This window comes from Entelurus aequoreus, linkage group LG06 (assembly GCF_033978785.1).
Source record: "Entelurus aequoreus isolate RoL-2023_Sb linkage group LG06, RoL_Eaeq_v1.1, whole genome shotgun sequence".
Classification (NCBI taxonomy): Eukaryota; Metazoa; Chordata; class Actinopteri; order Syngnathiformes; family Syngnathidae; genus Entelurus; species Entelurus aequoreus.
In genome coordinates this window covers 14,420,625-14,448,535 of record NC_084736.1, presented here as the reverse complement: position 1 = coordinate 14,448,535, position 27,911 = coordinate 14,420,625, and the positions used below count along the sequence as shown (strand labels likewise).

Here is a 27,911-nt window from a genome sequence, read left to right as displayed (position 1 = left end):
CCTGTTCTATGGTTACCATCACGCTTTTGCTAAAACATGACGTTCCAGGCCCTGTATACCTAATTACAACACACCATTTTTATTTGATTGCGTTTTATATCCGTGATTGGCTGCGAGAGGTCACATGGTTCCTTTTCCAATGTCCTAAGTTAGCGAAAAATGCTGTTTTATATAAGATAAGTGTACATAATGAATAATCGTGTTGTTTATGAAGACTTGAAAAGTGTTGAAAGACTGTTGCTTTCCGGTCTTATGGTCTGTGGCGGGATGCATTGCCACACTTCCCCTCGAGGCCCCGTATTGCTCGTCGCTCTTTTTTTTTTTTTCATAATTTCTGTATTCATTGTGTAATTATTCACTTAAGTTGACGTTTTGGTCCATTCTATAGTTTGAGAAAGTGTCTGTAAACTAAAAAAAAGTTGCATTTGACTCACCAGGACCACGTTGAAGCGCTCCTCCAGCTCCCCCTCGGGGGGCATGGGCAGCTTGGGGGTCGACGGCTGCTTCTTCTGCAGCGTCGGGGGTGTCGGCTCGCTCATCCCCGACGAGGCCGAGCTCCTGGCCGAGCGACCGTCTGATGGCTCCTGCTGCTCGGCGGCCCCCGTGGCAGCATTCCCCATCACTAATCTCCACAAGTAATCCAGGAGGAAAGCCGTGCACAAGCGCCTTGTCTTGAGGAAATCAGTCGCATACCAGAGCGGTGCGAGCGCGAGGAGGCCCCTAAATGAGGCCTGACGCTGGGAGGAAGTGCATCAGGCAGGTGTGAGGGCGGCAAGATGTCAGGCCTGTCTTGGACAAACACCTCAGGAACATGAGCAGAAAACCACACGAGCAGAAAAAGCAGAAGAGCGACTTCCTGTCGCGGAAAGAAGCGAAAAGAGTAGAGTGCTTGGGTGCGGGCGAGGACGCAGCAGGGGGGTGGAGGTCTGAGGTTCAGGTTCAGTTAAATGACAATAAAACCAACACAATTCCACAGTTAGACCACTTAAACTGGGATTTGGCCTTTACCCTTTGCCTTAATAACAGCCAGGTGATCCAAGTGGCACATCAGCGACACCCTGTGTTCAATGCCGGCTACTGCATCCTGAGCTGCGACATTCGAGGGCTCCCGGACAGAATAGGACGCTTCAGTTAAAACGCTTCGCGGCGATGAACAAGAGCAACCGGCGACCTATAAGCATAAGCGCGTACCGTATAACACTCTCAACTTGCTGTCTCCCGAATGTGGGGTTGCACTTGTCCTTTGTTCAGTTAGACTTTCTGACGGCGCTCGTCGGCGGAGTTGTCACTTTTACAAAGGCGCACCCGAACGCACCAGTGGGCTCGCTCATTTCCAAAATGGCGGACACGACGACGTCGCCGGAGGACCACAGGAAGGTAAAAAGTCCAGCCTTGTGATCGTAGCCAAACATCATCTTTTTGTCGTTTAATTGACTAACACGTCTCTTGTGACGTCAGCGGCACCCGGCGACGGTGCGTTTCAAACTTTTTTAAGCCGGCATTGTCAGTTAATTTGGCTTTGTTTTTGTTGTTTGAACGCCGGTCGCTTTGGAGGCGGCGCTTGTTATTATGAAACATTTAGTAGCCAGCTAGCTAGTCACTTTTTTATGTTAAATGGCTTTTAGTTGGGAGTTTGACAACAGTTGAAAGTGCCTCAGTCTAATCTCAGAATTACTTTAAATATGGCTTTAAAGGCCTACTGAAATGAATTTTTTTTATTTAAACGGGGATAGCAGATCTATTCTATGTGTCATACTTGATCATTTCGCGATATTGCCATATTTTTGCTGAAAGGATTTAGTATAGAACAACGACGATAAAGATTGCAACTTTTGGTATCTGATAAAAAAAAAGGCTTGCACCTACCGGAAGTAGCGTGACGTAGTCAGTTGAACATATACGCAAAGTTCCCTATTGTTTACAATGATGGCTGCATGAAGTGAGAGAGATTCGGACCGAGAAAGCGACAATTTCCCCATTAATTTGAGCGAGGATGAAAGATTTGTGGATGAGTAAAGTGCAAGTGAAGGACTAGTGGGGAGTTGAAGCTATTCAGATAGGGAAGATGCTGTGAGAGGCGGGGGTGACCTGATATTCAGCTGGGAATGACTACAACAGTAAATAAACACAAGACATATATATACTCTATTAGCCACAACACAACCAGGCTTATATTTAATATGCCACAAATTAATCCTGCATAAAAACACCTGCGTGTTTGTTATGCTAGCTCCTAGCTCCTCTGCTAGCTCCTAGCTCCATAGAACACGCCAATACAATTCAAACACCTGATCAACACACACAATCACTCAGCCCAAAAGACCGTTTACCTAACCCAAGGTTCATAAAGCTTATATATTTTTAAAAAGTTACGTACGTGACGCGCACATACGGTCAAGTTATCGAATGTTTAGCAGCCAAGGCTGCATACTCACGGTACCTGATATTCAGCTGGGAATGACTACAACAGTAAATAAACACAAGACATATATATACTCTATTAGCCACAACACAACCAGGCTTATATTTAATATGCCACAAATTAATCCTGCATAATAACACCTGCGTGTTTGTTATGCTAGCTCCTAGCTCCTCTGCTAGCTCCTAGCTCCATAGAACACGCCAATACAATTCAAACACCTGATCAACACACACAATCACTCAGCCCAAAAGACCGTTCACCTAACCCAAGGTTCATAAAGCTTATATATTTTTAAAAAGTTATGTACGTGACGCGCACGTACGGTACGGTACGTGTTATGCTAACTCCTAGCTCCTCTGCTAGCTCCTAGCTCCATAGAACACGCCAATACAATTCAAACACATGATCAACACACACAATCACTCAGCCCAAAAGACCGTTCACCTAACCCAAGGTTCATAAAGCTTATATATTTAAAAAAAGTTACGTACATACGCAAAAAAAAGCCAAAGCTGCATACTCACAGTAGCACGTCTGCGTCTTTGTCATCCAAATCAAAGTAATCCTGGTAAGAGTCTGTGTTGTCCCAGTTCTCTACAGGCGTCTGTGTATCCAAATCAAAAGTCCTCCTGGTTAGAGTCTCTGTTATCCGAGTTCTTCCATCTTGACTGCATCTTTCGGGAATGTAAACAAAGAAGCGCCGGCTGTGTACTGTTGTGGCTGACTACGTTCGAAAAATACGTCCATTTCGCACCGACAACTTTCTTCTTTGCTTGCTCGGCTTCCTTCTCCATAATGCAATGAACATGATTGAAACAGATTCACGAACACAGATGTCCAGAATACTGTGGAATTATGAAATGAAAACAGAGCTTTTTCGTATCGGCTTCAATGTGGAAGGCATACCCGTGTTCGCCGGGCCACGTCACGCGCATACGTCATCCTCAGAGGCGTTTCGAACCGGAAGTTTAGCGGCAAATTTAAAATGTCACTTTATAAGTTAACCCGGCCGTATTGGCATGTGTTATAATGTTAAGATTTCATCATTGATATATAAACTATCAGACTGCGTGGTCGCTAGTAGTGGGTTTCAGTAGGCCTTTAATTGCTATTTTGGGGCACTTTCCAACATATTAGTCTGTGACAAGCTAATAAGCCGAGCTGTTAACTAGAGATGTCCGATAATATCGGCCAATAAATGCTTTAAAACATGTAATATCGGAAATTATCGGTATCGGTTTCAAAGAGTAAAATGTATGACTTTTTAAAACGCCGCTGTGTACACGGATGTAGGGAGACGTACAGAGCGCCAATAATCCTTAAAGGCACTGTCTTTGCGTGCCGGCCCAGTCACATAATATCTACGGCTTTTCACACAAACAAGTGAGTGCAACGCATACTTGGTCAACAGCCATACAGGTCACACTGAGGGTGACCGTATAAACAACTTTAACACTGTTAGAAATATGCGCCACACTGTGAACCCACACCAAACAAGAATGACAAAAACATTTCGAGAGAACATCCGTACCGTAACACAACATAAACACGACAGAACAAATACCCAAATCTAGTGATGGGTTGATGAGGCGTCATGAAGCGTTTCGACACATTGCAAAACTGTATTGATACTGTTCACTAAATACTGACATCTGCTGGACATTAAAAATCCCTACAGGCAACCTATGGACCGACTCAACTGACACTGATTTTATGACCTAGTATATACAATAATATAAACCAAGTCATTGTATTTCATTTAGGATTGTTTCATATCTTCATTTAAATAAAAATATATTCGTATCCTTTTTAGATGAAGTCAATAAATAATGTGAACATGTATCATAACATGGAAATCTAAGAGAACATGTTGTTAATGAGGATGCTTGTGGACTGGGAATTTAAAAACGTTTTTTTTTTTACACATTTTTATTTAAAAAAACAGTTTTTCCAACGTATTGAATTTTAGACGAGTTCTCTTCTTAGGTATTATTTCTCCGGCTGTAGAAAAGACCCGCTCACAGGGCACAGAGGAGGCGTCAGTGCGACGCGGTTCGCGTATCGGTCACTTTCTAAAAGCGGTACGCGCTCCGACACAGGGTTTTGCTCTACGAGGTCGACGCATGCGCCGATGCATCGGTGTTGCTGGACCCATCACAACAGAGCGCCAATAAACCTTAAAGGCACTGCCTTTGCGTGCCGGCCCAGTCACATAATATCTACGGCTTTTCACACACACAAGTGAATGCAATGCATACTTGGTCAACAGCCATACAGGTCACACTTAGGGTGGCCGTATAAACAACTTTAACACTGTTACAAATATGCGCCACACTGTGAACCCACACCAAACAAGAATGACAAACACATTTCGGGAGAACATCCGCACCGTAACACAACATAAACACAAAAGAACCCCTTGCAGCACTAACTCTTCCGGGACGCTACAATATACACCCCCACCTCAACTCCGCCCGCCCACCTCAACCTCCTCATGCTCTCTCAGGGAGAGCATGTCCCAAATTCCAAGCTGCTGTTTTGAGGCATGTTAAAAAAAAAATAATGTACTTTGTGACTTCAATAATAAATATGGCAGTGCCATATTGGCATTTTTTTCCATAACTTGAGTTGATTTATTTTGGAAAACCTTGTTACATTGTTTAATGCAGGGGTCTCAAACATGCGGCCCGCGGGCCAATTACGGCCCGCGAGACGTCATTGTGCGGCCCGCACCTTAATATGAAAGTTTAATGTTAGTGCGGCCCGCGAGTTTTATATGAATGGCGCTTGACAGCGCTGTGTGCGGAGCTAAAGCATTCTTGCCAACCCTCCCGATTTTCACCAGTCAACATTACTGAGGACATCAATATTAAGTCAACAATACTGAGGCAACAATATTGAGGGCAGGAGGTTTGGCGTCCACTTTTTCTCCATACTCACAATGTGCAAGTACAGTCACATGATATAAGCAGCTTCAACAGACACACGTAAGTGACTGCAATGCATACTTAGTCAACAGCCACACATGTTACACTGAGGGTGGCCGTATAAAAAAAACTTTATAAATGTTACAAATATGCACCACAATGTGAACCCACACCAAACAAGAATGACAACCACATTTTGGGAGAACATCCACACGTAACACAACATAAACACAACATAACAAATACCCAGAATCCCTTGTAGCCCTAACTCTTCTGGCTACAAGGAGTCTACCAATCATGGTGTGGTATATGGCTCTCGAGGGCCGAACATTGACGTCACTTGCGTGATGCAAGCAGAGAAACATTTTGCTGCTTTTCCACGAGACCGCACGCGCTCTCGCTCTCTCTCTCCCTCCCTTGCTCGCTCTCTCTCTCTCGCTGTAAACTCCACAGCGAGCCCCCCAACCTCCCCCCGCCGCCTCCCGTTGGCTCCAGACAGAGACGATTTTTGTTATTTGGGTCCAAAATACCCCTGCGTTAGTGGAAAAGCGGCAAATGAGTGAAAGCGAGAGAAACGTTGCCATGGAGACGAGGGCAGTCACACCGTGACACCTGTCCGTCAGTAATAAAGTCCCCGAAAACCTGGACCAATTGAAACCGTTATTTGTTTTTTTTTATTGTTTAATTTGCATTGCCTCACACGATGAACACTACATATATTTTTATATGACACCATATAACACTCCGGGAGCCGTCACTTTTTTCCGGTACTTTCCACCGACCACCGTGTTGCTGTCGGGAGGACAAGCGGAACGACACACATTGCGGAAATAACATTATTCTGCGTGCGTCGGTTAAATACAAATATATTCCACAACCCCAAACATGTCTTTTTCAAAGCGTGCAGTGAAGAGAAAGGTTAGTGATGAGCAAAGACAATTCCAGGAAAAGTGGGAGATGCAATATTTCTTTGTTGAGCACAGGAACACTCCGACGTGTCTTATTTGCACAGAGAAAGTTGCCGTGCATAAAGAAATACAATTTAAAACGTCATTATACAACTAGACATGCTGAGGAGTATGCAAAATACCAGGGAGATGAGAGAGTGAACCGGGTTGCACATTATGTGTATGTGTATACATTGTTGCTGACTGGAGAAATCGAATTATTATTGTTAGAATAGAATAGAAAGTACTTTATTGATCCCTGGGGGAAATTCAGCACCACAGTTCGCTCACAATAGACAAGAATAATAATAAATAATATAATATATATAATATATTATATATATAATATATAAATAATATAAATATATTCTACATATACTCTACATTTAAGTGCAGTCAAGGAACATATGCATTATACAGTCTGATGGCTGTCGGTATGAAGGACCTCCTGTGTCGTTCCGTGTTGCATTTTGGGAGTCTGAGCCTTCCACCAAACGTGCTCATTCTCCCCGCAAGGTCCGAGTGTAGTGGGTGGGAGGTGTTGTCCATAATGGCTAGAAGTTTTGCTAGAGTTCTCCTCTCTTGTTATTACTTATGACTGATTTATTTACTTAATTCTCATTTTGTTCATTTATATTTTGATTTTATTTTGTGTTGAAAATAAAAATAAAGACATTTAAAAATAATTTAAAAAATATATATTTTCTTGCGGCCCAGCCTCACCCAGACTCTGCATACAGGGCCCCCCAGGCAAATTGAGTTTGAGACCCCTGGTTTAATGCATCCAGCGGGGCATCACAACAAAATTAGGCATAATAATGTGTTAATTCCACGACTGTATATATCGGTATCGGTTGATATCGGAATCAGTAATTAAGAGTTGGACAATATTGGAATATCGGATATCGGCAAAAAAGCCATTATCGGACATCTCTACTGTTAACTAACTACTGTTAATTAGCTATCCATCCATCCATTTTCTACCGCTTGTCCCTTTCGGGGTCGCGGGGGGTCCTGGAGCCTATCTCAGCTTCATTATCTATATACACTATCTATGTATTTTAATATTATCAAACATGTAACCTGTAGTTTGTGATCAGTTCATTTGTCTAAAGTACAACTTACCGTACCCCAAAAAACATTTTTTAGTAATTATTTTATTATATTTTCACACATAATTGTATCTTTTTCTTTAATATTTTGGCCAAAATATATGTATTTACATTAATATTTGTATCTTTTTCTTTAATATTTTCCCCAAAATATATGTTTTTATTTATATTTTTTGTACATTTTTTCCCACAATACATTATTGTATCTATTTCTTAAATATTTTTAGCCATATTATATATATATATATATATATATATATATATATAAACATACTTGTATTGTCATTAACATTATCTTTTTCTGTAATATTTACTCCAAAATACATGTTTTTTCATTTATATTTTTATTCTTTTCTTTCATATTTTCCCCCAAACTAGATGTATTTTCGTTAATACTTTTTATCTTTTGATTTATTTTTCCTCTTAAAATACATATATTTTCATTCTATTTTAAAATATTTCCCCCCAAAATACATGTATTTTTTATTAATATTTGTATCTTTTTCTTTAATATTGACTCTAAAATACATGTATTTTCATGAGTATTTTTAGTTTATTCTTTAATGTTTCCCCCAAAAATACATTTCAATATCTAAAATACATGTATTATTAATAGTTTTATCTTTTTATTTCATATTTTCCCCAGTGTATGTTTTTATTTTTATCTTTTTCTTTAATATTTACTTCAAATTACACGCATTTTTATTATGTGTATCTTTTTCTTTAATATTTACTCCAAAATACACGCATTTTAATTATTTTCATCTTTTTTAATACAGTATATACTCCAAAATGTGTTTTTTCATTAACGTGTGTGTGTAATGTATGTGTGTGTGTATATATATATATTTATATATATATATATATATATATATATCCAAACACCATTGTCCAGCTACTCATGCAAATCATACTGTTGATGCCCTTATATGCTGTAGATATATTTACTTTACAAAAGAGAAGTGTGTGATACTTGTTGTCTTATTTGTATTTGACTTTATAATAAAGTCAAATACAAAGGTATATATTTCTGTACCATTCCCCAGATTTGCACCCCGAGACAATTCAATTGTTTGACTTAATGCTTGGATTGTGCTCTGCTATGCGCTGTCAAGTGTGGGACCTTATTTATAGACTGGTGTGTGCCTTTCCAAATAATGTCCAGTCAACTAAATTTACCACCGATGGACTCCAATTAAGCTGTAGGAACATCTCAAGGATGATCAGTTGGAACAGGATGCACCTGATCCCACTTTTTGAGCTTCATGGCAAAGGCTGTGAATACACGTGGTTTTTTATTTTTAATACTTTTGCAAAAATCTATAAAAAACATTTTTTTTAAAACACAACTTTTTAACGTTGTCATTATAGAGTATTGACAAAAATTTATTTGATTTTGGAATAAGGCTGTGACATAACATTTGGAAAAATTTAAGCACTGTGGATACTTTCCGGATGCACTGTATCGACCTTAGTTCTAAAGTCTATGTAAGTTCTAGAGTCCCTACGACCTCAGAGGTTCATCTGTCTTTCAGAAAACAAACATGAGGACTAGTTTAAAAAGTAGATTTGTTTCTGCCTGAAAATGTTCCAGTTCCATTCACACATTTAAAAAAAAAACTTTTAAGACCAATGTCTTAGAAAATGATCAATGTTAATTACAAAACTAAATATGGGACCTAAATAATAAGTGTTTGTATATAGCATATTATTGGTACATATGTTAAACCAACACGTATACAGGGATATTTCACAACTGTTCATCTATGTCTTTACTGTGTATATATTGGAACAGTGTTTATGCTGTGTACAAGGTTTTTTTGTAATATGTTGTGCAAAAGAAATGTCACATTTCTATGAAGCTCAAGATCAGAGCCCGATGTCTCTTGGTTTTGCTACATCTTGTATTTGAGATTGTTAATAGGGTTAGGCGAAATAAGTGCTCAACTTCAGCCTAAACCCTTTCAGTCTGTAAAATTGTCAATTTATGAATTCATGGATGTAAAACTGTTTATTTGGTTGACCACTGACCGAAGAAATAATAAACTAAACTAAATTAGGTTTTTTTCAACCAAGCGACGTCATCTGTCAGTATTCACAGGCAAATTAAAAAAAACATTTTCTACTGTTGATTTGTTACCAAAACATAAAGAGGATATTTGCCCGACTTTGAAAGGATAACTGGGCTGTCACATTTATAGTAACTGTTGTGTTGAGTTGAAGAACAAAGACAGTCCTGGTGTAAAGAAGTAATCAGGCCAGCGCTCAGTGGGCGCTTCAAGCGTCATCTTTCACATGTAGGCCAGCACCTTTCAGCATCTAGTTTTTCTCTCTTTCTCTCCATCTTCTGTTGCCTGGCGATGGCTCAGCACGCAGACGTGGCTTTCGGCGACGCCGTTTTTGACCCCGGTGAGTCGTCGTCATCGTCGGTGTGTGAGTTTCGACTGAGCCTCGTAGTTTGACACATAAGTAACGACGAGGATAAATGTGGTCTACCGTTGCAGGTTTCTTTAGTGTCGGCGGGAAGGGGACAGCCGGGTCGCGGGCCAACAGCATTGGCTCAAGAAGCGCCTCTTCGGTACCAAATACAGGTGAGTGCTTTGGAACACAACATCCAAGTGTCTTTCAGCAATTTGAACTGTCTTGGAGGTGTTAATAGTGGGTTGTCCAAAACCTGTTCTTGATGCTGGAATTTATCACTTCAAGATCTTCAATGTTTTTTGAAGGGAAATTTTTGCAAATCGATATTTCGAGTGAATTTTATTTTTGTTTACTTACCTATTTAGGATATTTAAAAGTTATTGGCCTTCCAAATACAATGGTAAATAAACCTAATTAGAAATCAAGTTTATTTTGTTTGTTTATTGTGTTTGAATAGAATACTTGCATTTAGGGTTGGACAATTAATCGAATTTTGCTTTTGACCTCTCATGATCATTAAATATTATTAGAGATGTCCGATAATGGCTTTTTTGCCGATATCCGATATTCCAATATTGTCTAACTCTTAATTACCGATTCCGATATCAACCGATACCGATATATACCGTTGTGGAATTAACACATTATTATGCCTAATTTTGTTGTGATACCTTGCTGGATGCATTAAACAAAGTAACAAGGTTTTCCAAAATAAGAGAACAACTTCAACTCAAGTTATGGAAAAAAGTGCCAACATGGCACTGCCATAATTATTATTGAAGTCACAAAGTGCATTATTTTTTTTAACATGCCTCAAAACAGCAGCTTGGAATTTGGGACATGCTCTCCCTGAGATAATCCTGATACCCACTACAACTATGGGAAATACTATACTTTGACTTTCACGAAGTGCATTATTTTTTTTATTTTTTTAAACATGCCTCAAAACAACAGCTACAAAAACAATAAAGGCACACAGCTTCAGTCCAGAGTATACTAGAGTAATAAAGTAAACAATAACATAGTCCTCCTTTAGTAGACTGCCTGGCATACTGTATAACAGGAAATTATAAACTGGGCTCAATCTGCCCTGCTTTAACGTATTTGTATGAGTAACACAAATGTGCTGCAAGCTAGTGGTGAGTGCTTGAAGTGGCCTAGCAGTCAGCCAGAGCTTCTGAAATGCTGCGTTAAGACAGGGCACCTTTGTTCACTGCAAGCTGCTTTCGGTGTTTGCTTTTCATCCATCTTCCGCTTGTATTCATCGTGTATCTCCTTATGATTCTTGAAGAGGTGGGAGATCAAATTGCTCGTATTAAAGGAAGACGTCTTGGTTCCTCCTCGCATAACCAACTTTTTGCAGTCAATGCAAATTGCCAGTTTTTTATCCGTCAGACACACTTTAAAATAATCCCAAACCATAGACATGGTGTCGTTAGTCAGTCACCGTGCGAGCTGGCTTGTTAGCCAGGCTACAGCACCGGCAACAACACACTCTTGTTGTTGTTATGCTCCACTCGTGGCGGTTTGATGAGGTCATCAAGCGTCGCCAGTAAACCTCATGTGCAGTCGTCAACTCCTGTGTTGTGTGTGGGAGAGCGGAGAGGGGAGGGTCTGCTGACTGGAAGACGCAACTGCTCTGAACTGCTCCGTATGTCCATGTTTTACCGGATATGTACCGCTCCGTACAGCGGCGTTTTAAAAAGTCATTAATTTTACTTTTTGAAACCGATACCGATAATTTACGATATTACATTTTAAAGCATTTATCGGCCGATATTATCGGACATCTCTATTTTCAAGTAAAAAAAAACAACATATTTTTAAGGTGTGGCGGTAATGAAAATGTCGTGGCGGGGCGCCACATTCAAATACATTAGCTCAGTTCAGTTTCAGTTTATTTGGAACATGCATATGATACAATGTAATGCATCACATATTTCCAGTTGTTTCATTACAGCACGTCCGGAAAGGGGTAGGAAGAAGCTGAGTTTATTTAATCCTACCCCTTTTCATACTATAGCAATTTTATCCCTTCTCCTTGTTCTCTGTAATAGAACAGTGAATAAATAAATAATATACCACAGTAAGTAAACAAATATTGAATATAGGGCTGCTACTAACGATTAATTTGATAATCGATTAATCTGTCGATTATTGCATCGATTAATAATTAGATAAAAGAGACAAAACTAAATTTCTATCCTTTCCAGTATTTTATTGGGAAAAAACAGCATACTGGCACCATACTAATTTTGATTATTGTTTCTCAGCTGTTTGTACATGTTGCAGTTTATAAATAAAGGTTTATAAAAAAAAAATCAAAAAATAAAAATTGCTTTTGCGCATAGCATAGATCCAACGAATCGATGACTAAATTAATCGCCAACTATTTTTATAATCGATTTGATCGATTAGTTGTTGCAGCCCTAATTGAATACATATACACTACCGTTCAAAAGTTTGGGGTCACATTGAAATGTCCTTATTTTTGAAGGTAACGCACTGTACTTTTCAATGAAGATAACTTTAAACTAGTCTTAACTTTAAAGAAATACACTCTATACATTGCTAATGTGGTAAATGACTATTCTAGCTGCAAATGTCTGGTTTTTGGTGCAATATCTACATAGGTGTATAGAGGCCCATTTCCAGCAACTATCACTCCAGTGTTCTAATGGTACAATGTGTTTGCTCATTGGCTCAGAAGGCTAATTGATGATTAGAAAACCCTTGTGCAGTTTAGCTCGTTACAGAAGCTACAAAACTGACCTTCCTTTGAGCAGATTGAGTTTCTGGAGCATCACATTTGTGGGGTCAATTAAACGCTCAAAATGGCTAGAAAAAGAGAACTTTCATCTGAAACTGGACAGTCTATTCTTGTTCTTAGAAATGAAGGCTATTCCACAAAATTGTTTGGGTGACCCCAAACTTTTGAACGGTAGTGTATAATTATCTAAAAAAAAAGGGGGGTTCAAGATGTTCATCATAATTATTATTCTGTGTACTTTGTGAACACTTGCAGTTTGAACAGTCTCCTAAACTGAATGATATTGGTGCTTTGTTTGATTTCTTTGGTTAATCCATTCCATAATTTAATTCCACATACAGATATACTAAAGGTTTTAAGTGTTGTACGTGCATACAAATGTTTAAATTACATTTTTCTCTAAGGTTATATTTCTCTTTTGTTGAGAAGAATTGTTGTACGTTCTTGGGTAGCCGGTTACAGTTTGCTTTGTACATCATTTTAGCTGTTTAGGCTTTTTTGTAACACCGTTAGTGAATGAAGCGCACATTTGTAGTTGTTTCCCCATATTTCTACACGATAACTCAGATATGGTCACACTAGCGAGCAGTAAAGAATATGAAGTGATTTAGGTCTAGAACATTAAGGGGAAACCCTGGTAGTACAATACTCATGTTTTCAAATTAATGAATAATCATGTTATTAATTGTGATTTGAATATCAATTTAAAGTAATGGTAAATTAATTAAATCAACTCCTACAACTGTAGTTTATCGAATGCCAGGCTTTATTTTAAGATGTGTAGCAAAGCCTGCTTCGTTTTGGTTTTTTTAGGCTTTTTTTCATATATTCTTTTACAAAGTGATCTTTTGAGTGCCTCTTCTCTCAAAATTGTAGCAAACAAGTGAAGGTGATGACAGATGTTTCCAAGGTTTAGTGCTCATAAACACAGTTAGAACGTCACTTAAAAAGCACAATAGGAGACCTTTAAATCACCTTGGCACACTATTTGTGCAGAAAGCCCAGTGGGACCCGCCTACTGTAAATGTCTGCCTTTTCTCCACAGATGACGAGGACAGCGACTGCCGCCACGAGACGTCCGACAAGAACTTGTACAAAGATCGGCGGAGGCAAGCGCACACGCAGGCCGAGCAGAAGCGACGCGACACAATCAAGGTGAGGCCACGACTCAAATGACAACACGTGCATAATCTTATAGCGACATTCCCTATCAGAAAGGCTTTGATGACCTGCAAGTGGTGGTGCCCACCTTCCTGGAGTCTGAATCTGTGCTGGGGGGGCAGAAGGTAGCCAAGGCTGTCATCCTGCAGAAGAGTAAGACACAATAAACATGAAGGATTAAGACATTTTTGTAGATGAATACACTCTCTACGTATATACGGGGCGGTATAGCTCGGTTGGTAGAGTGGACGTGCCAGCAACTTGAGGGTTCCAGGTTCGATCCCCACTTCTGCCATCCTAGTCAATGCCGTTGTGTCCTTGGGCAAGACGCTTTACCCACCTGCTCCCAGTGCCACCCACACTGGTTTAATTGTAACTTACAAATTGGGTTTCACTATGTAAAGCGCTTTGAGCCACTAGAGAAAAGCGCTATATAAATATAATTCACTTCACGTATAATTTTTTGCATTTATTCTATGCAACTAATGTTTGAGGTTTAGTACAATTTGTTAGATTCTCAAAAACACAATAATCGCACACAATATTTTATTTCTTGCTTTTTTCCTAGTAAATCTATCTATATTTGGTCTGTTTAAGGTCCTGTGTTACTTTATAACATACAGTGGAACCTTGATTTAGGAACTCGATTAGTTCTTGAACAGGGTTCATAAATCGAAAATATGAATAATGAGCTCCAGCCGAGACAAAAGTCCATATTTTAGTGAAGGTTTGTACACTTTGAACATAATATAAAGTGCTACAGTACTGTACATCAAAAAACTTGTCAAGGAGGTGATGAATTAACTACCTCTTTATTAACAAGCCAAAACAACAATGACAACCAGCTGAACCGTCCCGTTGGCGCTGCTCTGCCAACACACAGAAGTCCCTTTGTTGCTCTCACAAACTATCAGAAATCACAAAAATCATTAACTTTAACAACCATATTGCTACAATAATAAACATTTTAAAAAGTAAAACACACTTAAGCTTATTCTAATTAGCATCTGCAAATCCGAGGTGCGGGCAGGAGGGGCCGTGTGCGCGCGTGCGCGCGTACACTTGCAAGACCAGTGTTTCCCACACATTCATTTATTTGTGGCGGCGCGCCACGAAAGAATTACGTCCGCCACAAATTTAAAAAAATAAAAAAATAATTTAATTTTTTTTTTTTTTTTGTCCTGTCCAGCTTCTCAGGCAAATCATATAGTTGATGTAGATGCCCATATAGGCTGTTCAGATTTACTTTACAAAAGAGAAGTGTAGGATACTTCTCTTGTTGCCTTATTTGTATTTGACCACTACTGTTTTCTGTTTATTTGTTACTGACTGTGGCATGACACCTCTGCCTCTGTTTCACTTTATGTTGCTGGTAAATAATATGGTTGTAGAAGTAGGCCAAAGTTAAATTATTTAGTATGCACTGATTAAAGGGACAGAGCTTTAAGAGACATTTTAGCTTTTATATTTTATAAGATATATATTTTTTCAAGTCTGTATATAAATATGTACATAAAGTGTTGTAATTATATTCTAAAATGGATGGATGGATGGACGTTTAAAACAAAACTGTTATTATTAATTAGTAAGTATACATTTTTTGAGCCTTTTTAGAGAAAATCATATCATTGTAGTAAATTATGCAAATTACTCGATTATGTCATGGTGACCACGCCCATAGCCACGCCCCCACCGCCACAGGTATCTTGGCAGTTTATGGGAAACACTGAAGAGGCACCACAGAACGAGAGGTATCTTTCTACGCCGCTGTGAGGTAAGTCTGCTTTGGCATCTTTTTCCAGAAAAGTCCATTCTCATCACCATTCAAAACATTTCTGTGGTATGACTCAATGTCTTCAATACGAGCTAGCACAAAATGGCTGCCAGCGGGACACAAAATGAAGCGTTAGTACATAGAGACATGGTTCGCACACACAGGCTTATTTTGCTCCATCTAAAAGCTTGTAAACCGCAAAGTAGGCAAATAAGAGGGGTTCAAAAATCGAGGTTCCACTGTATTTTGAATTCATGCAACTGTACGCTCTATAACACTGTTATTTAACTCGTAAAATATTTTAAAAATTGAATCGCCGCAACGTTGACAGCTTTCTACTTTGCTGCTAATCATATTTGGATGATGACGATCCGAACAGAGTTTGGAACCAGTTGTAGTTCTAGAGCATTTATTAGTAGCCAGCGAGAAAGTATATTTTTGATGTGACGGATGTAAACAAGAGGTCACAACAATAGATGTATATCAATCAATGTTTATTTATATAGCCCTAAATCACAAGTGTCTCAAAGAGCTGCACAAGCCACAACGACATCCTCGGTTCAGATCCCACATCAGGGCAAGGAAAAAACTCAACCCAATGGGACAATGAGAAACCTTGGAGAGGACCGCAGATATAACCCGGGGGGCGTGGTTGTAAGAGTTCCCAAATGGGAAACGTTTTCGGAGTTATTTGCATGCATGTTATAAAATTTTACATTACATTTTCAATAATAATAATGTAAGTAAATTATCTGCTAAAAAAACACAAATTATGTCGTACATTACTTGGGACATGTACAGTGGGTACGGAAAGTATTCAGACTCAGTGTTTAGATGTTTCACTCTGTTTTATTGGAGCTATTTGCTAAAATCCAAAAAGTTCATTTTATTCTACTATGTACACTCAGCACCCCATTTTGACGAAAAAAAACAGAAATGTAGAATTTTTTTTGGAAATGTATTAAAAAAGAAAAACTGAAATATCACATGGTCAAAGGTATTCAGACCCCTTGCTCAGTATTGAGTATAAGCACCATTTTGAGCTACTACGACTATGAGTCTTCTTAGTCTAGAATGAAAGAGTATATAAAAGAATTGACAGAGTGTGTGAACCTTCAGTGCTGAATGATGAGCAGAGGCAGAGTTTGGAGTGTCTTCTTTAGCTCGCTTTTCATGTTTATGTGCTCACTGTCCACTGTGTCCAGGTGCTTGGAAAATGTTTTCGTGCCATTAGCGGTTTGACGCTGATATCATGCTAATTAGCTGCCTGAAAGCGGGTGACTCCACTGTAGAAATAGCCTGCATGTCTTCTAGCACATACGCTGCAATGGCTCCATCAATGTTGTCCTGGCTAGCAGTGCCTTGTTAAAATCCAGCCGCTGTTGCTTAGGAGGTGAAGTGTGTCTCTCTTTACTAGCTTCGTCGAAGCATGTTGCTTTTGTAGCTGTTTCAGCAGATTTTAATTGCTGTTTTTGGCAGTAGATGGGATCTTTGATCCAAGACACAACTTACATTTAACTAGAATGTTATTTTCTTTGTGCTCGACAAAAGAAAAGTAGTGTAACCTATTTTTATGGGCTTGCCTCTTTGTGGTGTTAAATTCCTGTTATAAGCTGTTATACAGTATATGCCTTGAGCTCCTATTTTGAAGGCGCTAAGAGCGGAAGTGGTGACACGTTGTAGTGGAGGTTTTGAAAAGAAAAGGAAATAAAGTGGTCCTCGTGTAAAACTGGAGCCTCCGTGTTTGTTATTTTGTAGTTTTATACAGTATAGGCGACATATATAAACCCTCGGTTACAGTAGTGATAATATCTCCATGTTAAGAAACTCGCGTGTCTGAAACTCGACGTGATCAGACACAAAACTTTTATTAGTAGATTGCACAGTTCAGTACATATTCCGTACAATTGACCACTAAATGGTAACACCCGAATAAGTTTTTCAACTTATTCAAGTCGGGGTCCACGTAATCAATTCATGGTAGACACCTGCAGTCGACTGGTAGATAGTTGGCAGAGCTTTTAAGATGTCTAATGAAGCCTTTTTTGTACAAAACATGGGGTTGAGACCTTTTTTTAATTTTTTATTTTTTTTTTATGCTTGCAGCCATTGAATACATCAATTTTCTTAACAAAGAGAAGAGGAAGCAGGAGGAGGAGGTTTCCCGTCTGAGAAAAGAAGTGACTGCGCTGAAGATCATGAAAACGTGACAACGATCCTCCTTCCTCTGCTGTGTTTTGAAAGTGTTTTGATCTTTTTTCCCTTCTTCTCTTAACAGGAACTACGAGCAGATCGTAGAGGCAAACCAGAACCACCCACTGCAGGACGACAACCAGGTGTCGGACCAGATCAAGTTTGACATCTTTCAGAGCATCATGGACTCCCTCTTCGACTCTTTCAGCAACTCCGTCTCGGTCAACAGCTTCCAGGAGCTTTCGGCCAGCTTGATCAACTGGATCGAGGAATACTGCAAGCCGCTGGTACAAGTCCATTTGGTCGTCGCCGCGTAGGGCTGTTGCAACCTTGCCTTGACACTTCTTCTTTGTTTCTTTTGTTTATAGATGCTGAAGAATTTCGTGGTCGGGGTCTTGCGACAGCTCAACTGTCAGGTCTACTGACGCTAGTTCCACCGCCACGGGATGGTCTGACGTGGTAATGGTACATCGTGCATGTCTATAAGTGTGCATTTCAGCCACTTTTGTCTGATTTCGACATTTTAAAAATGGTGTTTACAATTCTAATGATCTGTTGGAGGCGTTCGATAGTTTTAAGAGTGTATCGTGAACTTTTGAACGGAATGTCTTTTATTAGTCCCAGGCTGGTGTTTCTTTTAACATGTGTAATGCACACATTGTGACGTCAAACAACACGTTAAATAGTTTGTGTGCGGGTTTCTCTCTCAGGGTTGGAGACTCACGATAAAAACAATCTTTTGTGAGTTTTTCATGCTAAATAGTGCAGGTGTGCCTAATACTGTGACCAGTGAGCCTCCATCTACAGGCCATGTTAAGTCAATAGCGGCAAAGTTAAGCAAAAGTCATGTTTTTTTTTAATCCTTTATTTCTCTCAGTCCTTTGTCAAATATAATGTGGTGATGACAACTTAGTCGAACAGCTAGCTAGTGGTTAGATCTAGGTTTTCTAGGATGTATTGTCAGTAGACAAGCCAGGTGTTGAACAGGGTTTCCACAAGTCATTAAAAAGCAATGAAAGTATTTTGCGAAAATTAAAGCCTTAAATGGCATTAAGTACCACGTCCAAAGGCATTAAAGCCTCACTAGTCTGCAAGCACTGCAAAGTAACAAAAGTTAAGAAGAAAAGCGATGAATATAAAGCCAATGGGAATATTTGAGCCCATTAATACGGACGAACTGGCAACAAAACAATTTAATTGAAGTGCAATTTTTGCTAAAATTGTCAGGTTTTTTAGATTTACTTATTTAGAATTATTGACCTTCCAATGACAATGGTAAAAAAAATACTACTGTAATGAAAAATGTTTGTCTGAAAGGGTTCCTTGCATTATTATCGTATGTTTACATTAGTGCTTGATTTGGCCACAGTTAATGTAAACTTTTCAACATTATCATTGTCAAATTCTTACAATTCTGTATACAGGCAATTGTACTGTATTATTTTGACCATTGACCAGTAGGACATGGGCATTAAATTTCCTTTAAAAGCATTACATTAGATACCTGCAGAAACCCTGTTGAACGCCAAAGGACTAGGATGTGTTCTTTCGACCCCCTCTAGGACCACTGATGTTTTAATGAGTATCAGTTGTTACCATGTATGGAAAGTTACCAGCTACTTTGTAAATAGATGCCAGCGTGGAAAGCAAATCTGTTGTTGATGAAGAGCTGCTTGTGATTTCTTGCAAAACGCTCAGTAATTAACAGTCTGGTCAAGGAGAGGACCAGAACAGCAACTTTATAAGTAACCAACGATTCTATTGACAAACAACAGAGCTTAAAGCATGTTTTATTGAAAGATGCCGACAAACTGGTGCTTGGTGCGTTTAATAAGACTTGCCTTTATTGTCCCGTTTTAAGATATGGTGTGTGCCAGGAGTCTGTCCTATGACCACTATTATTTAGAAACAGTATATCAATACACATCAACCTTATTACCGCAGTTTGACTTAATGTTGATATTTTTTATATTTACAGTCTGAGGTGCACATTAAAGAACTTTTTGGTGCCTTGCCCGATTGGCTCAAACTCAGGCGTACTTAGTGAGTGAAATAGACCTGTCCCAATTTCTGTATCTTATGGTCTCCCATTCCGTCCTTTTACCAAAATCCTGTTGATCCACTTTTTACCCCCTGTTCTAAAAGACCTGCAATAATGAGGGTGAAATGTTCTTGTTTTTAAAGATATTTATAGAATTAGACAATGTTTTGCTAGAAACCAATTTGAGAGTTTTGGATGATGCTTAAAGATGTTTTAGGACACAGAAGATTGTACATGTGTCCCTTTGACAAACATTTTATATATGCTAAATTATTCTTGTTCTCTTGCTTCTTCAAAGTGTATTGTGCTGCATGTTTTTTCCAGAGCGTCCCTCCTGCCTAAATAAATATGCTGTTGATAGATCCATCTGTCCTGAACGTTTAATAAGGTGGCACAAAATGTAAATTATATCTGCCAAACATCACACATGAGTGCAGTAAGATGAACTGAAATCAGAACAAATTGTACAAAACTAAATCAAAGTCTTAAATATATAATCAACAATTGGATCAGACAGTCGGCACAACTGCCTTATAGTCCTCGTCTGTCTCCACACCAACCTCCTCCTGCATAATAAACAACACACACTTTACTCTCAAAACTCTTTTTAGGACTCATTAAAAAAAACATTTTACCCACCAGGAATTCCTTCTTGCTTTTGGGGTATCCCTCCAGGATTGTGTCCATCATGTCCGAAGCCTGACAGGAAGTTAAGCAAAGTGATTATTATATTTATGTATCACTATTCTTGAAGACTATTTTAGTTCAAATCAACTTTACCAGTCGCTTCCTCTTGCGCCATTCTTTCACATACACATTTTGCTCTTTCAAAACCTGCAAATGAAATACTTTGGGTCAAAATGGGGAATTACAACAAAAAAAGTAAGTTTCCTTATAATTTGTACACTTCCCCAGGGTTCGGTTCTTGGCCCTGCACTCTTTAGTATTTACATGCTGCCGCTGGGTGACATCATACGCAAGTACGGTGTTAGCTTTCACTGTTATGCTGATGACACTCAACTCTACATGCCCCTAAAGCTGACCAACACGCCGGATTGTAGTCAGCTGGAGGCGTGTCTTAATGAAATTAAACAATGGATGTCCGCTAACTTTTTGCAACTCAACGCTAAGAAAACGGAAATGCTGATTATCGGTCCTGCTAGACACCAACATCTATTTAATAATACCACCTTAACATTTGACAACCAAACAATTAAACAAGGAGACTCGGTAAAGAATCTGGGTATTATCTTCGACCCAACTCTCTCGTTTGAGTCACATATTAAGAGTGTTACTAAAACGGCCTTCTTTCATCTCCGTAATATCGCTAAAATTCGTTCCATCTTGTCCACTAGCGACGCTGAGATCATTATTCATGCGTTCGTTACGTCTCGTCTCGATTACTGTAACGTATTATTTTCGGGCCTCCCTATGTCTAGCATTAAAAGATTACAGTTGGTACAAAATGCGGCTGCAAGGCTTTTGACAAAAACAAGAAAGTTTGATCATATTACGCCTATACTGGCTCACTTGCACTGGCTTCCTGTGCACTTAAGATGCGACTTTAAGGTTTTACTACTTACGTATAAAATATTACACGGTTTAGCTCCAGCCTATCTCGCCGATTGTATTGTACCATATGTCCCGACAAGAAATCTGCGTTCAAAGAACTCCGGCTTATTAGTGATTCCCAGAGCCAAAAAAAAGTCTGCGGGCTATAGAGCGTTTTCTATTCGGGCTCCAGTACTCTGGAATGCCCTCCCGGTAACAGTTAGAGATGCTACCTCAGTAGAAGCATTTAAGTCCCATCTTAAAACTCATTTGTATAATCTAGCCTTTAAATAGACCCCCCCTTTTTTAGACCAGTTGATCTGCCGTTTCTTTTCTTCTCTCCTCTTCTCCCCTGTCCCTTGCGAGGGGGAGTTGCATAGGTCCGGTGGCCATGGATGAAGTGCTGGCTGTCCAGAGCCGGGACCCCGGGTGGACCACTAGCCTGTGCATCGGTTGGGGACATCTCTGCGCTGCTGACCCGTCTCCGCTCGGGATGGTTTCCTGTTGGCCCCGCTGTGGACTGGACTCCCGCTGATGTGTTGGATCCACTGTGGACTGGACTTTCACAATGTTATGTCAGACCCACTCGACATCCGTTGCTTTCGGTCTCCCCTAGAGGGGGGGGGTTACCCACATATGCGGTCCTCTCCAAGGTTTCTCATAGTCATTCACCGACGTCCCACTGGGGTGAGTTTTTCCTTGCCCGTATGTGGGCTCTGTACCGAGGATGTCGTTGTGGCTTGTACAGCCCTTTGAGACACTTGTGATTTAGGGCTATATAAATAAACATTGATTGATTGATTGATTGACTTTAACATTAACTCACAACTGTAAAAAATGTAAACCACTGCTAATTTTAGGACAAAAAAACAAAAGCTTCCGTAACCTTCTCCTTTTCCTCGGGCGTGACGTGATTGCTCGCAGATTTTATCTTCTCCAGGCGCTCACGGCTTGTTGAGCACTCATCTTTCAGCCTCCCGATCTCGGAGATCATTTGTTGAGTGGTCAAGCTGCTGCTGAGCTCCTTAAGGTCTGCAACAAAACAAAACGGCGTGGAAATCTACTGTAAATGACACATTTCACTTCAGACACTTAAGTGTGAATGCAAGGAAAAGACGTGCACCTTCAACGCTGAAGGAACACATTGAGCTGAATGCTCTTATGTGCCCTCAAGTGGCTGTGAGCAGTATTAGCATGACAGGAACAGCTGCTTTTATTAATAAAGAAGTAAGAAATAACTCATTTTGTCGGTTAATAATATTTGTCAAAATATAAGAGAGAAATATAAAAGGAATAAACTACTTAAAATAATTTCATTGTAATGATTTAATTATGTGCATACAATTTGTTAAAGCTGAAAAACAGCTAGTGTTTCAAACTTCAACCAACTAGTTGACATGCAAATAATAGTATAGCATAATTGTGTTTATTGTATGGAAGATTTATTGTTCACTTGATGCAATCCTTGATTTGCTTTGTCCATGTGATGTGAATATGTAATATCTGGTGGTACACTTAAAGGGGATCTATTATCCAAAACCAACTTTTCTTAACTATTGGTATCTGTTTTCGTGAAAGGGGGCGGGGGGGATGGTTTTTTTGTTGTTGTTTTTTTGTCATAAAAAAATACAATCATGCGTGCTTAAGGACTGTATCCCTGCAGACTGTATTGATCTATATAGATATATAATGTAGGAACCAGAAATATTAACAGAAAGAAACAACCCTTTTGTGCGAATGAGTGTAAATGGGGGAGGGAGGTTTTTTGGGTTAGTGCACTAATTGTAAGTGTATCTTGTGTTTTTTATGTTGATTTAATAAAAAAAAATTTAAAAATTATTTCTTGTGCGGCCCGGTACCAATCGATCCACGGACCGGTACCGGGCCGCGGCCCGGTGGTTGGGAACCACTGCCTTAAAACACACACACACAGATTAATATACAGACACACACTTTAGTACACAAACACGTGAATTGGATTACACACGTGGAGATTGAGACACGAGTTTGCAAATGTTGCTACAATAATACTTCATACGCCAAAAACTACAACATGGCTGACGGGAGAAGACGCTGTCTAAGTGGAGCCATGTAAATAAAACAGCATATCCTAAAAAGACGGTCAGAAACCGGCTATAAATCGGTCTGTAAAACATAGTTTATGCAACATTTTGACCACTACTACATGTGTAGATTACAAGAACATGTTTGAAAGGTAGAAAAAAACTTATGACCCCTTCAAGTTGTTGGCTACATGTTCATGTTTGTACAGTTTAAGCCCACAGGTGACTTCAGTGTGTCCACAGTGTACCTGCATCCAGCTGTCTGCAGCTCTGGCTGAGGGCCTGCACTTCCTCGTTGAGCTGGGAGATGCGAGCGTCCATTGCCTTCAGGTCTGCATCGCTCACGTCTTTAAACTGAGCCTGGGAAGGAGTGGAGAGCGCGTTAGCTAGCGTCTACTAAAACAAGAGCATCCGTTCATTCATCCATACAAGTCAGCCCACCTGATCAGCAAAGTAAATCTTCTGCTTGCCGTAAGTCTTCTCCTTTATCTTGCCTTCCAGTGCCAGCAGCTCCACGGCTTTGACCACTGCCTGGTAGGACACATATACAGTCAGCACAGGTGGAAATACTCAAGCAAAAGTACAATGTGCTGGCATTTGCCTCAAGTATTAGTAAAATTACAGTAAAACATCCATCCATTTTCTACCACTTGTCCCTCTCGGGCCCTGCCACCTCATGGCAGGTCCAACACAAATAGACAACATTCACACTCTAGAGCAGACTTGGGAAAATTAAGGCCCAGGGGCCCGTTAAGCTTTTCATTCCGGCCCGCCGGACATTCCCATGTAATTTTTTTTAGATCTTTAAGATGGAAATTGCAGCTGCCATTATGATGTGCAGTGATGTTTTCAAATGACCTTAAGTCTTGAACTATACAAAGTATTTCATTGGTTGGAACCTGCGTTTTTGCATGATATACTTGTTGCTATGGTTGCAAAACCAACTTTTCTTACCTTCTGGTACCTGATGATGTCTATTTGGGATCTGCATAAGTCCTGAAAATGTGCGCACATCCGCCATTGTAGTCCGTGCCGACACCGTAGTCATATGCTTCTTTTTCTCTACCTTCTTATGTGGCATTCATCTTGCGCTGTTGCCATTTCTAATATAAAGTAGCGTAAAGTTCTTACTTATATCTGGCAGTAGACTAGCTATCAAAGTGCTAAAAACTGTAGTGAGTTTACATAATTCACCCACAGAACTATAGTTATTAGAGGGTTCCGGTCTGATGGTTTTTCACGGGACACATTTCTGGCGTTGATGTTGCATTATTGAGCCACGAATGAGGAGATGCTGCTCCGTTATTGATTGAAGTAAAGTCTGAATGTCATTAAAACAGTTAGCTCCATCTTTTGACACTTCTTCCACTCCCGTCCCTACAACAAAGATGACGGGGAGAAGACGCTGTCGAAGGTGAGCCACGTAGGTAAGACCGCCCACAAAACTACTTGAAGATGATCTGTAAAACATAATCCATGCAACACTTTCACCAAAGAACCACCATTACATGTTATGTGGACCACAATATTGTGTTTTAAATTTAGAAAAAAAATCATAATATGACCCCTTTAATGCGCCTTTTGTATGAAAATAGACCTGAATAGACCCGCTCATCGGCAGTGCGCCTTTTAATTCGGTGCGCTGAATCGGTAAGTTAATCGATTATGTTAATCAATGTTTTTAGTGTCAACATTGCAATGTTCCCCATTATTTTACACCTATTTGTTATGTCATTCAACTTTTGATGTTAATTTTTGTATTTGTATTTCGAGAATGTGCGACGGGCCGCAAATGGCCTTTGGGCTGCCCGCCCTGAGATCGGTAGGTTGTGAGTTCAAACCCCGGCCGAGTCATACCAAAGACTACAAAAAATGGGGCCTCCCTGCTTGGCACTCAGCATCAAGGGTTGGAATTGGGGGTTAAATCACCAAATGATTCCCGAGCGCGGCCCACGCTGCTGCTCACTGCTCTCCTCACCTCCCAGGGGGTGAACAAGGGGATGGGTCAAATGCAGAGGACACATTTCACCACACCTAGTGTGTGTGTGACAATCACAATAACTTTAACTTTGGACTGAAGCAAATTAGTGCAATACTCAAAAATGTATATTTAACCCGCGTATTTAAACTTTTACGACCAGGGCTCCAACCTGAGTCGTCCGCATGCGAGACCAATGTACCGATTACTGAGCTAAAAGCCCATGTGTAACTAATACCGTATATTTCGGACTATAAGTCACAGTTTTTTTCATAGTTTGGCCGGGGGTGCGACTTATACTCAGGAGTGACTTATGTGTGAAATTGTTAACACATTACCGTAAAATATCAAATATTATTATTTAGCTCATTCATGTAAAAGACTAGACGTATAAGATTTCATGGGATTTAGCGATTAGGAGTGACAGATTGTTTGGTGAACGTATAGCATGTTCTATATGTTATAGTTATTTGAATGACTCTTACCATAATATGTTACGTTAACATACCAGGCACGTTCTCAGTTGGTTATTTATGCGTCATATAACGTACACTTATTCAGCCTGTTGTTCACTATTCTTTATTTATTTTAAATTGCCTTTCAAATGTCTATTCTTGGTGTTGGGTTTTATCAAATACATTTCCCCCAAAAATGCAACTTATACTCCAGTGCGACTTATGTTTTTTTCCTTCTTTATTATGCATTTTCGGCCGGTGCGACATATACTCCGAAAAATACGGTAATTCATTTTATTTTAACAATATCCCAAGGGCCAAAATAAAATTAGGTATGTGCCAAAAATGGCCCGAGGACTACATTTTGGGAAATAAGATAAATTCTACAACACAGAAAAAAGCTTAGTCACAGTAACTGAAATGTCATGTGGTTACATTTCACTCCTGTCAGTCAGTCACAATGTTTTGCACTGTAACATATGTTGTATGTTACCATATTTAATTGAAGAAAAAAGTATAAATCTCACGGTTTTGCCCAATCCGTGCTGCTTTTGTAAGTTACAGAAGACATCCTGGGCGCTGTAAGGACGGTTCTTGGCGTTCAAGTAGGCCAGAATGACGCCAGCACCTGCGGATTCAACAACAGGTGAGTTTATGCTCAGACCACAACATCAACATTAGCTTAGGTTGGCAGCTAGCATACAACCCTCCGAACAGAATCTTGGCTTACGGCTTTCTGATTAAAACTTACATCGTAGCCGCCTTAACTTGCAACAAATAATTGTAAAAAAAGGAAAAAAAGAACAAACGACTTACCGTTATCCTTTTTACTCATCTCCAATTCGTCCTGTCTTGCTTCCGCGTTCTACACCAACTGAGTTTCGCGCAAAAAACATGCGTCATAAACGATCGTCTCTGCAGGAAGATGCCTCACTCTTAACATAATTTATCTTAGTGGCTAAAACGTCTTTTTCCATCTGGAAAAAAATACGTAGTAAGCGCTCTTACTATTCAGACTGCTACTTCCGGGGTTCGACGATTGCGTATTTTACGTGATGGTAGTTGTATGTTTGCTTTATTGCGTTTACAACCCCCTGGCGCTGTATTGTACTGTTTTTGTGCTTGTTTTTGGTTGTTCTTGTTCACATGTTTGCTTGTAAATTATTACTTTATAAAGGTCTGTGTGAGTGTCTATATATATATATTTTATATATATATATAAAATATATATTTTATATATATATATATATATATATATATATATATTTTATATATATATATATATATATATATATATATATATATATATATATATATATATATATATATATATATATATATATGTACATATATATATTTTATATATATTTTTTTACATATATATATATATATATTTTTTTTAAAATATATATATATATATTTTTTTTTTTATATATATATATATATATATATATATATATATATATATATATATATATATATATGTAGCCGAGTGTCCTGGGTTCACATATTCTGAATACTTATATAATAATAAAATAATAAATGGGAGTCATGAGAGCAGGTCCGGTCTCCACCACACACCTTCTTCCACAACCACCTTTATAGACCTCTTACGTCACAGCCCTACGGCAACTCTGGATGGACAAAACTCCTCCTCCTCACCTAACATTCTCTGGTAACATGGGACACCCTGAACTGTCTGTTACATATATATATATATATATATATATATATATATATATATATATATATATATATATATATATATATATATATATATATATATATATATATATATATATATATATATATATTTATATATATTTATATTTATATATATATATATATTTATATATATATATATTTTTTTATATATATATTTATATATATATATATTTATATATATATATATATAAATATATATATATATATATATATATATATTTTATATATATATATATTTTATATATATATATATATATATATATTATATATATATATTTTATATATATATATTTTATTTTTATATATATATATACACATATATTATATATATATATATATATTTTTTTTTTATTTTATTTTTTTTTTAAATA

The 27,911-nt window shown here is 38.7% G+C and overlaps 3 protein-coding genes across 5 annotated transcripts in view; 1 reads left to right on the top strand and 2 right to left on the bottom strand.

Moving 5' to 3' along the window:
- Nucleotides 1-1,373, bottom strand: part of fmnl1a (formin-like 1a) — a 29,616-nt gene extending 28,243 nt beyond the window's left edge. The window contains exon 1 of one of the 3 annotated variants that reach the window (XM_062050035.1): nt 435-1,373. In XM_062050035.1, the coding sequence (XP_061906019.1) occupies nt 435-620 (186 nt within the window). In that variant the 5' untranslated portion in view covers nt 621-1,373. The remainder of the gene's footprint in view (nt 1-434) is intronic. The other 2 variants (XM_062050034.1, XM_062050036.1) reach the window with 2 other exon arrangements.
- On the top strand, nt 1,017-20,131 carry mlx (MAX dimerization protein MLX). Its single transcript, XM_062050037.1, has 8 exons — nt 1,017-1,377; nt 9,778-9,817; nt 9,913-9,999; nt 13,645-13,754; nt 13,814-13,913; nt 17,641-17,740; nt 17,813-18,014; nt 18,096-20,131. Exons 1-8 carry the CDS (start codon nt 1,150-1,152, stop codon nt 18,150-18,152), a joined length of 924 nt encoding a protein of 307 aa, XP_061906021.1. The 5' UTR covers nt 1,017-1,149; the 3' UTR covers nt 18,153-20,131.
- psmc3ip (PSMC3 interacting protein) lies at nt 18,776-26,847 on the bottom strand. The gene is made up of 8 exons (XM_062050039.1): nt 26,632-26,847; nt 26,343-26,443; nt 23,824-23,913; nt 23,631-23,742; nt 22,206-22,351; nt 20,549-20,602; nt 20,408-20,467; nt 18,776-20,334 (listed from the first exon to the last, which is right to left on the bottom strand). Exons 1-8 carry the CDS (start codon nt 26,648-26,650, stop codon nt 20,278-20,280), a joined length of 639 nt encoding a protein of 212 aa, XP_061906023.1. The 5' UTR covers nt 26,651-26,847; the 3' UTR covers nt 18,776-20,277.
- Nucleotides 26,848-27,911: the final 1,064 nt, after the last annotated feature.